Genomic DNA, 15,194 nt, shown 5'->3' on the forward strand with positions numbered 1-15,194 from the left:
TTCAACAACAAACAATACAGAAAAAAATGCTGAGAAAGGGGTGGGGGGTAGCTTTGATTCTATTAATTGGTCGGTATTATTTATATTTTTATGGTGTTTCGTGGATCGACTGCCGTATACAAATTGAAAAATACAGAAAAATTACGAAAGGTAATATTCAACAAAAAACGTATATTGTTGCCAAAGTTAGTTGAATGGTTTTTTTTTGATTCAAAAGTTCTATTATCAAGTATCAAATTTATAATATCGTTCTATTTTTCAAGAAGCTTTATTTTTATTCACACGCACGATGATAACAATTTGAAATGGAACTTTTTTTTTTCTAATTCTAAACTTTGCTCATTCAATGCTCTATATCGAAATAGTGATTGTGAAAATAAAACTTGTGCAACAATTTCACTACGGTAACAGAAATAAATTATAACAAATTTACGCGAAAAATATATGTAAAAATAACCTTCACCAATAAAATTTTCATTTTTTGCTACGTACTTTTTATCAGCATCAACAAATTCTTTAATCGAACGGCATATCTGAAATAAAAAAGAAGCAAAAAATAAAGAACACATAAATGGGAAAAGAATTTTTTTTTAAATCTTCACCTGAAAAATAATCGCCTTCATTGATGTTTTCAACCCACCAAGCTCCAAAATCAAGATCACCATCACTATCACCACCAACACCAAAACCGACATCACCAACATCAAAACCGACATCACCAACACCAAAACCGACATCACCAACACCAAAACCGACATCACCAACACCAAAACCGATATCACCATTACCACCAACACCAAAACCGACATCACCATCATCACTGGAATTTGGCAACTGCAGCAAAATCGGATCAATTGAAACCACCTTAATTATTACAAATGATCAATCGAATAAATTTGAATATTTCCATTAAGAACAACAAACGATATGAAATATTTAGAAAAAAAATATCTATCTATGTAATAATGAAAATAATACGGCAATACCGGAATATTATTATCCGTCAAAGGCAAGTTTTCTGAGTTTCCTCTTTCAGTGTACTCGCGTTGTGCATCGGCCAATTCATAGACACCGTCTGGTTTAGGTAAATATCTAAACATAAAGGTACTTTTTTACTTTCTTTTCGTAAATTAACATGAACAATTTCTATTTTCATAATAAAATACACTGCTCAAGAAAGCAGAAAGCATCGTGTGACAATAATATATAAGAATATTTTCAATAACCATAAAAAATCTTAAATCTGCATCATTCATCTGTTATTCTCTCTATTCTTATTTAACCTAAGTTACGTACTTCTTCTATAAATTAAGAAGCATCTTACTTGAACCGATTAGTATAGGAAGGAGGAGACATGTTGTGTTCCGTTTTCAAATGCTTAGATAACTTATCTCGACGATCGAAATTTTCCAAGCATAAATGACATCGATATGGTCTGAGCTTCTAAAAATATTACAATAATATTAAAAATTATCTGAAAATATAAAAACAAAAACCCATACATGAACTGTTCTTCTATGAACTGTGTAACTTGATAACGTCATAAAGCCAATTCCACAAATTTTACATGGATGCACAACATGGCTCGCATGAGAAAACTCATGCGCTCTCATATCTTGAACTGTTTTAAAGCTAAAATAAATAGAACAAATTAAAATAACAAAATACAAAAAAAAGAATCATTACCGTTTATCACACTTCGAGCATTTAAAATCACATTGGGATTTATGCATGTGCAGCATGTGTTTTTTCAAGTTACTCTTCGATACCGCAGGCCGTCCGCAAATCTCACAAACTACTTTGTACTCTAAAAAAACAGTCACTTGATTCCTGTCCTTAATAAACATCTTCACGGAAATATAAATACACTTTGTAAAATTAATATTAAAAATGAAAAAAACTTTTCACCAAAATATTTTCTTCAAGTAAATCTGACCCTCCTGTCTTTGATGCTTATTTAAAATTTGCAACCACAAAATACAAATAAATATTTACCGTGGCATTTTTTGTGAACTTTCAGCAAGTATTCGCTTTTAAATTTCTTCAGACATTTGTTGCATTCATACCTGCATTCATCTGAAATTCGAATCGCAATCAAATCTTTTTCCAAAAAATCAATATAAATATATGAGAACATTGAACATTATAAAAAGTTGTTTCAAAATCAAACAATTACATGTATGATGCATATTTATGAAAAAATAAAGTGATGATACAGTTTACAAAAAAGCATACCCCCTCGAGCATGGCGCATCATGTGAAATAACAGACCCTTCCTGTTAGAAAATGTCTGCGTGCAACATAGACATGACATCAGCTTCGATCCGGTGTGAGTTTTGACATGCTCAAGTAATCCTGAGCACTGTTTAAATTCCTTACCACAGTCTAAACAAATATTTATTAAAATCAGCATTCGAGAGTATTTATACGATAAAAAACATCATAAAAAACATATATTACTATCCCATTGGCATATTTTCGGTATTCTCGGCGCTTTATTATTCTTTTCTTTGCACGCTTTAACATGATCAGCAACATGGGCATAAAAGTCGTCCAATTTTGGAATGTTCATCTATGATTAAAAACCAAAATATATTAAAAAAATGAATGTGAAATTTCTGATACATACATTGCAATCCTTCCAACAACAAATATGCTTTATGTTGTAAAGTGTTGGTGGAGGAATTCCGGTTTGCATCATTTTCAGCTCCTCCAACGGACATTGCAATTTACCCTCGGCATATTCTTTTCGATTTATCAAAAACAATAATCCCCTTTCTTGCAAATTCAGTTCCTCACGGTGATACGACAAATGATCATTGTAGTCTTCTTCATTCGAAAACAGGAGACTGCATTTAGAAAATGGGCATTTAATAGAATCTAAATAAAAAAAATACAACATATAATTTTATTATAATATTTTTACAAATCAGTTGAAATTTAGAGAAATGAAGAATCAACAAATATCACACCATTTTCTTTCACACTTCTGTGACCATTAATGTGTGAAACCATCTTATACCGTTTGACGGATCTGAATCGACAACCAGATGCACAGCAAGCATACTTAAGTTTATCCTTCTGCTTCTTCTTCAACAGCGCAACCCATACACATCGACTAATGATAGCCATTTCTAAACCATATACAAAAATTCAGAATCAATTTTCAATAATACTAAAAATTTATTGTAAAAACTAATTTTTTTGCGAAATTACATTTTAAATTAAAAAAAGTTGTCATTAAAAATAGTTTAAATTTGTTTAAAATTAAAATTTTCACTTAAAAATGACTTTAAAATAATTTTAATAATAAATAAATAAAATCAATAATGAATAATAAAATGAGTCATATTTACAAAAAATACAGTATTCAGATTTTATCGGGATTCGAAATAGTCACATCAAAATTAATTACAACTGGCTAAATAATTCAAAAAATTATTAAAACTCTACATGCATGTTTGAAATATTATTTGTCTATTGATTTGATTGTTTTTAATTTAAATTAAAATATTTCTTAAATTTACTTAATTTATTGAAACAGATTTATTAACTTTACCTTTACCCAGTTAATTTCGATAAAACAGCACCGAATCAAATGAGCAAACCAAAAATCTCCCGTAAAATGGCACCACCAACACCGAACAACACGAAGGAAATAATGGTTCTAAAAAATTGACAGTAAAAAGAAATTAAAGATTGAACGAATTTTCGCGGCACGTGACCTGATTTTAAGAAAACAAAACATGAAATAATTCAAAAATTATTATTTTTAAATAATTAAATAAAAAGTATTAAGTTTATTATTTTCAATGATTAAAATTTTGCTTATATAATAGCTAAATTAAAAAAAATTCTATATCAAAATTTACCATTGTGATAAACTGTTACAGTAATATAAAACTGTTCTTTTGAAAAATCATTTAAAATAGCAAATTGGCTTCATATGTTAAAAAAATTCACATTTTTGGTGTTTCTAATAGTTGTTTAATTTTATTTTTGCGTCAGCTGTTTTTTTATATCTGTAAACAAATGATTACTACTGTAGAGGCTAAAGGGGCAACTGTAAGTTTCGAATATTGTTCAAGTTAAGTAGAATTATTATCAGAAATGATGGCAGTTTACAGACTGAAATGAGGTGAAAAATTTATACTAAAAATTTATCCCAATCCACAAGCGATGTGATTCGTCTATTTATCCATAAATTCGCATTTCAGACTTTACAGTACACACTTGGGGCGATTAGGATTTTTATCTCTTGAAAATCCAACATGTCAAATTAAATTATTTAAAAGCGTAACGAGAAAGTACATAAAACTACCGATATTTCAGCTTTCCGATTGAGCAATATATCGGTATAATTTGTTACTGTCAGGAACTGCCATTCTGTCGTACAGGGCGGGCTGCGTAATAATTAACTCCCGATGATTGGCGGCAAAAAATGATTCTGCTTGAGAATTTGCCCAAGCGAATGCGTGTATGGGTGGATCTACTTGGGATTTTCTGTGCTGCATGTACAGCAAATTTTTCATCAGTTGAGGCGCTTAACCAAACAGCGGAAACAGTAACGCAAATGAAACGACACTGTTTCAGTTAATTATTAAAAACTGCGTGCACCATTACAAAATTTCAACTCTATGCTACAAGTGCTACATTTCATACTAAATGCAAAACTGAAGCTAATTAAAAATTAAGTTCACCTCAACATTTTTCATATTTAGCAGCGTACGCAGTTTTCAACTTACATCACATACAAAATAATTATACAATTACTGGGAAACCTCGATAAATTTTTTCATTATTTAAATGTTTTATAATAAGCTTTGTGGCCAGATTTTATCAAAGAATGGATATTCTTGTTCACTGGACAGTTTCCTTGTTTCTCTCCATTCTTATCATTATCTCCAGTTGCTCGAATTGATGAAGCGTCGATGCTTTTGATTCTAATTCTGGTTGTTTCTTCATCGTCAGTGCTTTATGAAATAATTTCATTTCAATTCTGTCGTTTCAGTTCATTTTTGTAAATTTCTCAGTTTTAGGTAAGTTTGTTCGGTTTTTATTGTCCGTCAGCAATTTTCACTATAAATAACGAATCTTACAAGTTGTAGTTATTAATTCATGCTATTTCAATATTGGTATTTTAATAAAAAAACAAACGTCAAAACACAGGATTCAACTTTTCGCAATATAAATCTAATCTATAAATACAAGAAACCAAAAATGTTGAATACTTTGACAATGCGAATATTGTCATTTTGTTTGGTACTTTTTATTTTACTTCCTTGTAACAGCTCATCCAGTTATTGAGACGACAGTTTGCACATGCGTGAATATTTAATTAAAAATGCTGATAATGAAAACCATTTTCATTACAAAATGAATAATATAAAAATACTGTGCAAAAATAGAATATCAACTTCTTTAAATTGAAATTATATTTTATTTCAAGCTAATGCGTTTAACTATAAAACCGATACACTTTTCAAACTTCGCCTATTAATATTATCTTGAACAAAACTAAAGAAACTGTCACTCTAATCTCACGATAGGAATTTGCATTCCAATAAATCAACACGGAAAAATGTTAGGCAGCAAAACAACCGTTTACTACTTGATTATTGAAAAACATTCTTGTAGAAATAGTAAAAAATAATAAAAAACAGTTGAGATTATAGAACAAGCTGAATTAATTATGACAATATTGAAAAAAAAGAAAAAACAACATTGAACGCACATTTCAAGCATTGAAATCATTTTGTATATCAAATTAAAAACAAATTGCACTATAAAAATAAAAGCATCTTTTATAACAAATTGTAATGTACATTTGAGAGCCCAAGGGTAATGTGGTTGATGCAACTTTGACAGAATTTCAGAATTAAAAAAAGTTGAATAATGAAGATTAAATTTAAAAAAATTAAACATTTATATTGTAAGAGAAGATTAATTGAATCTCATATTTTACAAATTATATGGGAGTTTTTTCATTTCAAAATATATAAATAACGTATCACTAACAAATGAAATCAGCAAGAACAACGATGCAGGCACCATATAAAGCAACGGAATTATCATCATATTAGCTGCTGCAATCTGACCAATCAACAACCTACGGTTAATCAGTAAATGATTTGTTCAAGTTAAGATTTTTTGATATGCTTTTCGAAACAATAATAAATAAATTTCCTTTAAATTTATTAATAAAAAGTATAATCATAATGTTTTTCATTTATGTTACATATATTTTCATGCACTTCACTATGATTTTAATTTAAACCTCATTTCTAATAATGTCTACTATATGATACTGTAATACTTGTTTTTGAAAAGTTTTTTGAAACGAGTCGCTGTTTTACATTTTAGTTGTATATTTACTGCAGCTTTTATAATATTTTGAACAAAAAGTATTTGACTTTTTAATGATGCCTATTTTCTGGTGTATCAAATTGCTACTGAAGCGATGTTTGAATTAGGCAAATAAATAAATATTAAATTTACTTTAATTTTTCATTATTTATTTTTCTTTAAATAGCGAATCTTTCAAAGAATAATAATTATTCAAGTGAAATGACAATTTCAATATTACTTTCATTCTACAGTATATGGTTTGCAATTTTTTCTTCCACCAGTTTGTATGTTCTGTATTTTAGGCTCTGATTTTGAATATTCTTTCGTCATGTTTCGCTTCCAGAAATTACCATCTGTTTTGCCTTCACATTTACGAAGCCAGCAAAATGTGAATTATTTTTGGTCAGTTTATTGCAAGGTACATGTTGATTTTAGACGGTTGTGCTGTGCGGATTTTTATAAATATATTTTCAGAATCGCTCTGCATTTTTTGAACTTCCATTATATGCAGCAGCACCGAAGGGATTTGGAAAATTTTTCCCCGATGGCAGTGGTGAAAAGCATTCTGAAGATGGTGGTAAATTACTATGTGATTTATTTATCATTGCAGTCGTTTCATAAATTCGTTTGGCTACGTTGTTTGTATTTCTAAAAGTATAATACGTTTTGTAGAAGGAAAAAAAGATGGTTCAAATGATCCCAGTGGTGAAAGTGGTGTATCCCCTGAAAACTCTAATCCAAAGGATCCTCCATCAGATTGGAGTCAGTTTTTCAAAGGCGAACCATTTGCCGCATTTCGGTTTGCATTATGGCATCGTTATTTTGATTGTTTCAACCATGCAGTATCAATTTTTGCAGGAAACGAGGTTCTAGTGGCAGTGGCGGCGGCGGCGGTGGTGAGGACAACCGTTGGATATTTCCGACGTTATCTGCAGGAGCAACCGTTGCTTCAGTTTTAACACTGTACTACTATTTGAGTTATAAAGAAATTACTTGGAAGGATTTTATAAATATCTACTTATCGAAAGGCTTGGTAACAGTTGATCAGTTTAACTTTTATTTGATTTTTGTTTCTGATTGCATACATATGAAATTGTAAGTTTAAATTATTTGCTTGAAGGTCGAAAAAGTAGAAGTGATAAACAAGAAATGGGTCCGCGTATGCTTGAATCCATCAGGTTCCGTTGAAACAGTGAGTGCATATTTTTACACGAGCAATTGTGCATTTTTGAAATCATGAATTGGATGAATTTGTTCCTGTTTTGTGCATTTTTTTAAAATTTTGTTTAAATGTTAATTTTAATGAAAAGTGGTTTTCTAATTGAATCGATCAAGAGTTGAAGTATTAGGAGAGGAATTAAGAGGAGGTTTCAGGTGAAGAATTATTTTTATGCTGTTGTGGTTGTGCATAGATCAGTTTATTTATTTATTTATTTATTTATTTATTGTGTGTTTTTTTTCATTTTCAGAAAATCCCTTGGTTCAGCATTGGCAGTGTGGAGTCGTTTGAACGAAGTTTGGAAAATATTCAAAAGGAATTGAACATAGACGTTCGTAATTATGTTCCAGTTGCATACAGAAATGAAATTGATGCCAAGTGTGAAATGATTGTTGAATGAATTTATTGACAGTCATCAGTGGTTTGCTATTTTAGCAGCGCTATATCTGCTATGCCAAGCTTTTTGCTTCTGATGTTCTTTCTCTGGGGTATACGTCGATTTAGTAGTTTTAGTGCGGTCAGCGGTGGAAAGCGCCGTGGACCCGGTGGTATTTTTGGCTTTGGCGAAACTACAGCTCGTGTGATTAATAAAGAAGATATTAATGTCTCTTTCAAGTGAGTCAAAATTTGTACAACGGGAATTGGTATAATGAAACGTAACGTGTGGTTGGTTGTTTTTTTTTTAATTTGCCAGAGATGTGGCTGGTTGTGAAGAAGCGAAGTTGGAAATTATGGAATTTGTGAATTTTTTGAAAAATCCCGACCAATATTTGAAATTGGGTGCAAAAATTCCCAAAGTTTGTGAAATGAATTATTAATATTTTTCATTCGACTGTTTCAAAATGCAGTGTTTCAGGGTGCCATTTTGACCGGTCCGCCTGGCACTGGGAAAACTCTGCTGGCCAAAGCGACGGCTGGTGAAGCGAACGTTCCTTTCATAACAGTCAGTGGGTCGGAATTTTTGGAAATGTTTGTCGGCGTCGGTCCAGCTAGGGTACGGATGATCGTGTGGGAAATTGTTTTCTTTTTTCTTTACCACTGAATTTCGATATTCAGGTGCGAGATATGTTTTCCATGGCCCGAAAACGTGCTCCTTGTATTTTGTTCATTGACGAAATCGACGCTGTTGGTCGTGTGAGAGGACAGCGTTTTTCCAGTGGTGGTTCTGAACAGGAGAATACTCTCAATCAGTTGCTTGTTGAGATGGATGGTAAGATGAGATTTCTTTTTTTAGGGGGGGGGGGGAAGGCAGTTGATAATTTTCAGTACATGTCAGTCAACAAATAGGAAATAGAAATGAATTATTTTTGAAATTTCTGTTTGTTTGTTTGTTTTGAATTGTTCAAGTGTGAACGATTAATTGATCAGGTTTTCAAACGAACAATGCAAATGTGATCGTGATGGCGGCGACGAACCGTGTGGACATTTTGGACAAGGCGTTGCTTCGTCCGGGCCGTTTCGACCGTCAGATATATGTGCCGGCGCCGGATATCAAAGGTCGTGCGTCGATATTTCGCGTCCACCTTGGACCGCTTCTTGTCGACTTGGACAAAGTTGAATTGTCGCGAAAATTGGCCGCTTTGACTCCCGGATTTACTGGTCAGTGGTAGAAAAAAAAGATTTTTTTTTGCTTTTTGAAACATCTGTCACTGTTTTCCAGGAGCTGACATAGCGAACATATGCAACGAGGCAGCGTTGATTGCGGCGCGGAATTTGAGCGATAAAATTCAAATGGAACATTTTGAACAAGCTGTGGAGCGTGTCGTGGCCGGGATGGAGAAGAAAACCCAAGTTTTGCAACCAGACGAAAAAAAGACTGTAGCTTTTCACGAAGCAGGCCATGCCGTAGCTGGCTGGTATTTGGAACACGCTGATCCTTTGCTTAAGGTAATTTTTCGTTATTTATTTATTTGTATTTTACAGTTGTCGAATTTTTGCTTTCAGGTTTCCATTATTCCACGTGGCAAAGGGCTCGGCTATTCCCAATATTTGCCCAAAGAGCAATATTTGTACACCAAAGATCAAGTCTGTTGTTATTTGTTTGTTATTTCACTTAATTTGCATTTTTTTACGAACAAATTTTTAGCTATTTGATCGGATTTGCATGACGCTTGGTGGTAGAGTAGCTGAAGAGATCTTTTTCGATCGAATTACAACTGGTGCCCAGGATGATTTGCAAAAAATAACTCAAATAGCCTACGCCCAAGTCAGTAGTTGTTTATTTGATAGTTGGGGGAGATTTGAGAATTGAAGACGAGATGGTGATTGAATTTTTTCATTTTGAGATTGTGAAATTTGGGATGAGTGACAAAGTGGGGCCAGTGTCGTTTAATACTCCGGAACCTGGTGATATGGTGATTGATAAACCGTACAGCGAAAAGACGGCACAGTTGATTGATCAAGAGGTGCGGGATTTGGTTGAACGAGCTTTGAAATTTACCAGGGATTTATTGCACAAGCACAAAGACGACGTTGAAAAAGTAACTATACACAAACGAATGATGCACGGTGGTTTTTTTTATTATTAAATCTTCTCTTTTAAATTATTTATTTTTATTTTCAATTTTTCTTACCCACTTTATTGGGGTTGTATTTTAGGTTGCAATGCGATTGTTGAACAAGGAGGTCCTTTCGCGAAGTGATATGCTGGAATTGTTGGGACCTCGACCTTTCCGAGAAAAACACACCTACGAAGAATTTGTCGAAGGCACGGGAAGTTTGGACGAAGACGTCACGCTGCCTGAAGGTTTGCAGAATTGGAATAAAACGAAAGATGAGCAAAAATCGAAAACCGATACAAAAAAAGCAACTATCGTTTGAGGATGCTAGTTTTTAGCCAGTGAACAACAACTGGCGCATCCTGTAATTCGATTGATAAATTGTTTAGTAAAATTCTAAAATTAGTTAATGTACGTTTGTTTTGTTCGTCTTGTGCATTGTCGTTGCATTTTGAGAATCAATGCTCGAATAAGTAGCAGCAACGACATTTCAGTCGAACAATTAATTATAATTGGTCTGTTTGAATTTCGACAATCTGCGTCAAAGTTCATCTGATCGATTGTGTGTTGTAAACGTTGGAAGTGAGGAACAGTACTTTGGAGTCATTTAATTTCGCAGCGGGCGTTTGCGAACTCTTGAAAATAACGCTAATTTTCTTTTTAATTTATGCAATTCAAACAAAAGAAACGTGTGCACGGTCGATATTTAAGTTTTGTAGGGTTTACTGTATTTTTGTACGTATTCGTCGAATCTCATCCGCGTGGTAGATTCATACCAAGAACACGGGTTTCTTGGCTACTTTTTATTAAAATCAAAACTCTGTGATCTGACATTCGACACAAGCATTCGGCATAGACAAATACAGGCGCATTCTTCACTTAACCCAATCACGTTCCTTTTCATTCAGTCTTTTGTTATAGTGTAATGACGCTAGCTACCTCTTCCATTTGCAAAAAAGAAGTCCGAACAGGCCGTCTGTCTAGCTTTGTCCACTGGTGACGGACGGATTGCGTTCAACCAAAAGCTAGTTTCATCATGAAAAAAGACTTTTATTTATAAGCGACCTGCTTTGTAGATAATCCACATCTGCAGCAGGCAAAGTGCTGCTTGTGAAAAAGTCGTTAATTTATTTACATCCACGGAATACTTTATACCTGCATTTATTTTGTAGTTTACAGTATGGTAATAGTATAATTTTTAAAATTAGTTTTGTAGTTCATTAGTGTTGAAGCAGACTGGTTCTTCGATTGAACAAGAAATGGATTTTCTTTGATACATTAGTACGACCATAAATGAAAAGGAAAACAAGAAAAAATACTGCTGTATCACTTCCACAGACCACTGTTGGCGGATTTCCATGGGTAAGTGCATATCAGCCTGGACATTTGAATCAGTTAGTAGTGAATAAAAGAAAAATTGCTGAAATGCAGAAAGCCATAGCTTGTTCATTGAAACGAGACTCTGATTCACGTATTTTATTGGTCACTGGTTGTAGTGGATGTGGAAAAACGATCACTGTTCGTTTGTTATGTGAAGATATGCGAATTCGTGTTGTCGAGTGGAAAGGATGCATCGACAATGGCGACTGCGTTAGTTATTTTTCAGTTTCTGAACAACTTCGGCAGTTTGAAGAGTTTCTACTTCGCAGTAGTCATTATTCAACCATTGTACAAACAGATGAATATGACAACGATTATCAGGATCGAGTGATTCTTGTCAAGGAAATTTTGCCTGTTTTCACTCGTGATCCGTCTCTTCTTCATCAAATTCTGAAGAAATTTTGGTCTACGTTTAATATTCCAGTCATTTTCATATTAACTGAAGACGGCTCTGACGGTTCTCGTGCTATTTTTCCACCTGAAGTTCAACAAAATCTTGGCATATCGACAGTCAGTTTTAACGCTATTCCTGTTACCTCAATTATCAAACATCTGAAGTTGGTTGATTTTAAATATTGTTAACTGATTTTGTTCATTTCAATATTGTGACTATTAAGGAATATTTTGATTCAAGAAGCCAAGCAGTTAAATGCTTCAACTTTGAAAGCAGTTGCCGAATTTAGTCAAGGTGATTTACGTATGGCAGTCAATAATTTGCAACTGATATGCCAGCATGATGATACGAGTGCATTGACTCCATGTTACCGTGATAATTTCTGTTTACTTTTTCCTTCTCTGGGGAAATTTTTGTATGATAAATTTGGTCATTCGTCTCAAACAGTAGTGGCTAACAGTGAACAAGACGAATCATCGGAATCTGTACTTCCAGAAGATACGGTGTGCAAAAGTGGTCTTAGGGAGGATATTTTTTGTTTGTATCTTTTTGAAAATTATCTTGATTTTCGTAATAGTTTGGAAGACATTGTGAAAATATCTCAGTGCTTCAGTTTTGTCGACTGTCTTGGAAATTGGGAAACGATGGAAATATGTCATCCTTATTTTGGTAAGTTTAAAGCCAACTGAAAAAAAACAATAAGCTAGTGTTGATAACTAATAGTCTAGTGTTGTTGTACTTCAGCAAGTGTGGGAGCTCGAGCTGTGAGCACGTTTTACACAGAAAAACGTCCGTTGCGATTTCAGCAAACAAGAAAACCACAAGATTTTTTGGCAAACAAAAACAGCAACCTTGTTCGACATGCTTGTGTACCCCTTCGAGAGTCAGTCGGCGGCAACATTTTAATTGATAAAAGTTCATTCTATGCCGACTACTTGCCGTATATGATCTCCAAGTCATGCTTAGGGACAAATCATTCCAGTTTTCACATGTCGTGTGTCGCTTTATCTGGTGCTCTGCATGACGCTTCTAAGCTGGGAGAAGAAGAAATTAATGAATCGGAAATTATTATCGAACAGTTTAGTGATGATGAAAGCTAAAATAAATGCAATCCATTAATGCAATGAATCTGTCTTATTTTCTTTTTGTCCGATGTCCGGCAATTTTTCACAACAAGTAAGCTGTTGTACAAATATTTACTTCTGGGTACGTCAAGTACCATCAGATCAGAACAACTAAAAACTAATCAGAAGCAAACCAGATCAAACTATAAAAAGCACGACTCAAAAGTGTCAAGTGTTAAAGTGCATGGTAAAAGTGATAAAACTAACACAAATATGTGTATAATAAGCACACTCTTAAAACAATTCACAGCCATGAGAATTCATTAAAATCTTTTAGGAAGTAAGTTTAAGTTTTGTTGCTGTAATAGTCTGCAGATTTGCCTAAAAATGGCGAACCGGGTAAACGAGTTTTCAACAAACGATGATGCAATTTAATTTTCGGCTTCTGCAAGCATCTCTTTGCCTCAACAAATGCGACTCTGTCTACCAAAATGATGTGGTTAGAAGGACAATTTTTCACAAACGAATACTGTTCTAACATATCCAAAATATCTTCTGCCACAATTCCACTTTTCTCTCTAAACAACCAATATAAGACAGTTTTCTTTTTCATTTTTCAAATGTAAGAAATAACATAACATACTGCAATGATGTGATGCTAATTTTACGTCCATCTTTCTCATCCAAGATGTTAAAAATGCTGTATGTCCAATATTTCATAAAAGCGGAACGTCCTTCGTCTGACAGTGGTCGTTCAGGTGTTCCATACAAACGATTTCGCTTACATAACTCATAGCCTTAATAAATGAAACAGTACAAAACAGCACTGCCATGAGCTTGTGCAATATACTTACAAAACTCTATTAAAAACATTCCATACCCATTTCGCTGTTCATGAGGAAATACGCACAAACACGACAAAGCTTTTCCATTATCACCCGATTTTTCCTGAAACATAATAAATTAAATTTTTTTTAATAAGCAAATAAAAATCCACCTTTGAAAAATAGCCACAAGCTTCAATGACACCATCAACACCCTTACGGTACAAAACGTAAAACATGAATGGAGACAACAAATATGCGCAAACTTTGGACGAAATAAAATTTGAAGCAAACAAGCATAAATGAGAACATATAACCTGAAACAGAATAAAAATGCAAAATAAAATTTAAAATACGCTTAATGGAATTGTTACACTATCAGTTTCCCCGTCAAATTCATAAAGAATCATGTTATCGCTCTCATAAGCTTTGTTCCCTTTTGTTTTACGGCGCGGACATGAGCTCTAAATAAAAATTGTGGGACAACAATTATTTGTTCAATAAAAACAACAAACATATAACATAATTATATTATTACTAAATGAATTCTGTAATCCTTCAAATAAATGAAATAGGAGAAACATCTATTGCACACCCATAACTGCCCAGGTATTCGTGTGTTTCTTTGTAAAATTGATGGATACCAAGGAAACAACGCTACACAACCGAATTGAATAATAGAAATCAACTTAACAACAACCTAAATGTCAATGAATATGTAAAAGAATTTTTTCAAAAACACATATTCAAAATCATTACTCCAGTGTCGGATGGTGCTGGAGTAGCACTTTTGTCTTTCCTTCGGCTGCGTTTCAGTTTCTAAAAAACACTACAACAAATTAGAAAAATTGCTTCATAAATTATTTTCGATCATTTAACTGGTGGCCCATCTGGCATTGCATCGCTTTCAGAGTCTTCCAAAGGTTTAATATCACAGCGTCTGCACCACCTGTCCAATCGTATGTCATCTACACATTATTGCAAACATTAAAAAGAAATCAAAGCAAAGAAACAAAAGAGTCATCCTAAAACATTAGTTTGGCATGAATAAAGTGAACAATTAATCTGATGATTTTCGCAAACGCTCATTACTGCAATCATCATCAAATATTTGCAAATAAAAACGATACAGACTCAGAAACTCTTAAACAACTCCAAAGTATTTTTCAACACAGTATTCTTAAAACAATTATTAAATATCAACATTTTCAAAACTGTGTCATCAAACAAAATTTTAAAACGGGTAAAATGCCTCATAAATTGATCTGAAAACTCATTCAAAAAATAATGCAACATACCATCTCTAAAATGAATATAGTATTCCAACAATTTCGATTTTTCAACGGATATATATCGACTATTATATACCACACCTTTTTCTAAAAGTGAATTTTTTTAACACGAATGATAAAGTTTTTCACAATTGCTAAAACTAAAAAGTATGGGGTGGTTTTACTCGGTCCCGCT

The 15,194-nt window shown here is 33.2% G+C and overlaps 6 protein-coding genes across 6 annotated transcripts; 3 read left to right on the forward strand and 3 right to left on the reverse strand.

Annotated features, from left to right (window-relative positions):
• Positions 1-343: 343 nt before the first annotated feature.
• Tsp_10446 (zinc finger protein) lies at positions 344-3,132 on the reverse strand. Its single transcript, XM_003372840.1, has 11 exons — positions 2,973-3,132; positions 2,630-2,880; positions 2,461-2,572; positions 2,236-2,385; positions 1,687-1,807; positions 1,497-1,632; positions 1,325-1,443; positions 987-1,092; positions 637-864; positions 458-533; positions 344-351 (listed from the first exon to the last, which is right to left on the reverse strand). The coding sequence occupies exons 1-11, from the start codon at positions 3,130-3,132 to the stop codon at positions 344-346; spliced, it is 1,467 nt and encodes a 488-aa protein (XP_003372888.1).
• Positions 3,133-3,166: 34 nt separating this feature from the next.
• Tsp_10447 (hypothetical protein) lies at positions 3,167-6,282 on the reverse strand. The gene is given in 7 exon segments (XM_003372841.1): positions 3,167-3,175; positions 3,560-3,667; positions 4,322-4,403; positions 4,420-4,508; positions 4,865-4,973; positions 6,008-6,109; positions 6,278-6,282. 7 exon segments carry the CDS (start codon positions 6,280-6,282, stop codon positions 3,167-3,169), a joined length of 504 nt encoding a protein of 167 aa, XP_003372889.1.
• Positions 6,283-6,676: 394 nt separating this feature from the next.
• On the forward strand, positions 6,677-10,387 carry Tsp_10448 (putative ATPase, AAA family). Its single transcript, XM_003372842.1, has 16 exons — positions 6,677-6,766; positions 6,823-6,925; positions 7,021-7,147; positions 7,207-7,381; positions 7,469-7,540; positions 7,818-7,945; positions 8,003-8,182; positions 8,262-8,364; positions 8,424-8,561; positions 8,624-8,777; positions 8,936-9,166; positions 9,228-9,454; positions 9,491-9,592; positions 9,654-9,773; positions 9,853-10,047; positions 10,166-10,387. Exons 1-16 carry the CDS (start codon positions 6,677-6,679, stop codon positions 10,385-10,387), a joined length of 2,367 nt encoding a protein of 788 aa, XP_003372890.1.
• Positions 10,388-10,732: 345 nt separating this feature from the next.
• On the forward strand, positions 10,733-11,339 carry Tsp_10449 (conserved hypothetical protein). The gene is made up of 4 exons (XM_003372843.1): positions 10,733-10,852; positions 11,001-11,093; positions 11,142-11,186; positions 11,274-11,339. The coding sequence occupies exons 1-4, from the start codon at positions 10,733-10,735 to the stop codon at positions 11,337-11,339; spliced, it is 324 nt and encodes a 107-aa protein (XP_003372891.1).
• Positions 11,340-11,490: 151 nt separating this feature from the next.
• Positions 11,491-12,939, forward strand: Tsp_10450 (cell cycle checkpoint protein RAD17). The gene is given in 5 exon segments (XM_003372844.1): positions 11,491-11,659; positions 11,672-12,002; positions 12,063-12,342; positions 12,445-12,508; positions 12,584-12,939. The coding sequence occupies 5 exon segments, from the start codon at positions 11,491-11,493 to the stop codon at positions 12,937-12,939; spliced, it is 1,200 nt and encodes a 399-aa protein (XP_003372892.1).
• A 310-nt stretch (positions 12,940-13,249) lies between these two features.
• Positions 13,250-15,106, reverse strand: Tsp_10451 (MOZ/SAS family protein; the record flags this gene model as incomplete). The annotated part of the gene is made up of 10 exons (XM_003372845.1): positions 13,250-13,481; positions 13,547-13,700; positions 13,731-13,851; positions 13,901-14,044; positions 14,084-14,191; positions 14,323-14,427; positions 14,487-14,546; positions 14,607-14,695; positions 14,870-14,906; positions 15,026-15,106. Coding segments are annotated over 10 exons (1,131 nt in total), but the record flags the coding sequence as incomplete, so codon positions are not given.
• Positions 15,107-15,194: the final 88 nt, after the last annotated feature.

Source organism: Trichinella spiralis (assembly GCF_000181795.1).
Source record: "Trichinella spiralis strain ISS 195 chromosome Unknown Scfld8, whole genome shotgun sequence".
NCBI lineage: Eukaryota > Metazoa > Nematoda > Enoplea > Trichinellida > Trichinellidae > Trichinella > Trichinella spiralis.

What these genes read in the sequence shown, in the direction of transcription:
- Tsp_10446 (XM_003372840.1), bottom strand. Translation starts at nt 3,132, where the DNA reads ATGGCTATCATTAGTCGATGTGTATGGGTTGCGCTGTTGAAGAAGAAG. An exon ending in TGACGGATAATAATATTCCG is followed by an intron (nt 865 to 986) that starts GTATTGCCGTAT and finishes GTAATAATTAAG; the next exon opens with GTGGTTTCAATTGATCCGAT. An exon ending in TTGATTTTGGAGCTTGGTGG is followed by an intron (nt 534 to 636) that starts GTTGAAAACATC and finishes TTTTTATTTCAG; the next exon opens with ATATGCCGTTCGATTAAAGA.
- Tsp_10447 (XM_003372841.1), bottom strand. An exon ending in ATTTCATTTGTTAGTGATAC is followed by an intron (nt 4,974 to 6,007) that starts GTTATTTATATA and finishes TATTTCATAAAG; the next exon opens with CACTGACGATGAAGAAACAA. An exon ending in AGAAACAAGGAAACTGTCCA is followed by an intron (nt 4,509 to 4,864) that starts GTGAACAAGAAT and finishes CTGTACATGCAG; the next exon opens with CACAGAAAATCCCAAGTAGA.
- Tsp_10448 (XM_003372842.1), top strand. Translation starts at nt 6,677, where the DNA reads ATGTTTCGCTTCCAGAAATTACCATCTGTTTTGCCTTCACATTTACGA. An exon ending in TTTGGTCAGTTTATTGCAAG is followed by an intron (nt 6,767 to 6,822) that starts GTACATGTTGAT and finishes ATATATTTTCAG; the next exon opens with AATCGCTCTGCATTTTTTGA. An exon ending in GTTGCTTGTTGAGATGGATG is followed by an intron (nt 8,778 to 8,935) that starts GTAAGATGAGAT and finishes TTAATTGATCAG; the next exon opens with GTTTTCAAACGAACAATGCA.
- Tsp_10449 (XM_003372843.1), top strand. Translation starts at nt 10,733, where the DNA reads ATGCAATTCAAACAAAAGAAACGTGTGCACGGTCGATATTTAAGTTTT. An exon ending in GATTCATACCAAGAACACGG is followed by an intron (nt 10,853 to 11,000) that starts GTTTCTTGGCTA and finishes TAATGACGCTAG; the next exon opens with CTACCTCTTCCATTTGCAAA. An exon ending in TTGCGTTCAACCAAAAGCTA is followed by an intron (nt 11,094 to 11,141) that starts GTTTCATCATGA and finishes CCTGCTTTGTAG; the next exon opens with ATAATCCACATCTGCAGCAG.
- Tsp_10450 (XM_003372844.1), top strand. Translation starts at nt 11,491, where the DNA reads ATGCAGAAAGCCATAGCTTGTTCATTGAAACGAGACTCTGATTCACGT. An exon ending in CTGTACTTCCAGAAGATACG is followed by an intron (nt 12,343 to 12,444) that starts GTGTGCAAAAGT and finishes AAAATATCTCAG; the next exon opens with TGCTTCAGTTTTGTCGACTG. An exon ending in AATATGTCATCCTTATTTTG is followed by an intron (nt 12,509 to 12,583) that starts GTAAGTTTAAAG and finishes GTTGTACTTCAG; the next exon opens with CAAGTGTGGGAGCTCGAGCT.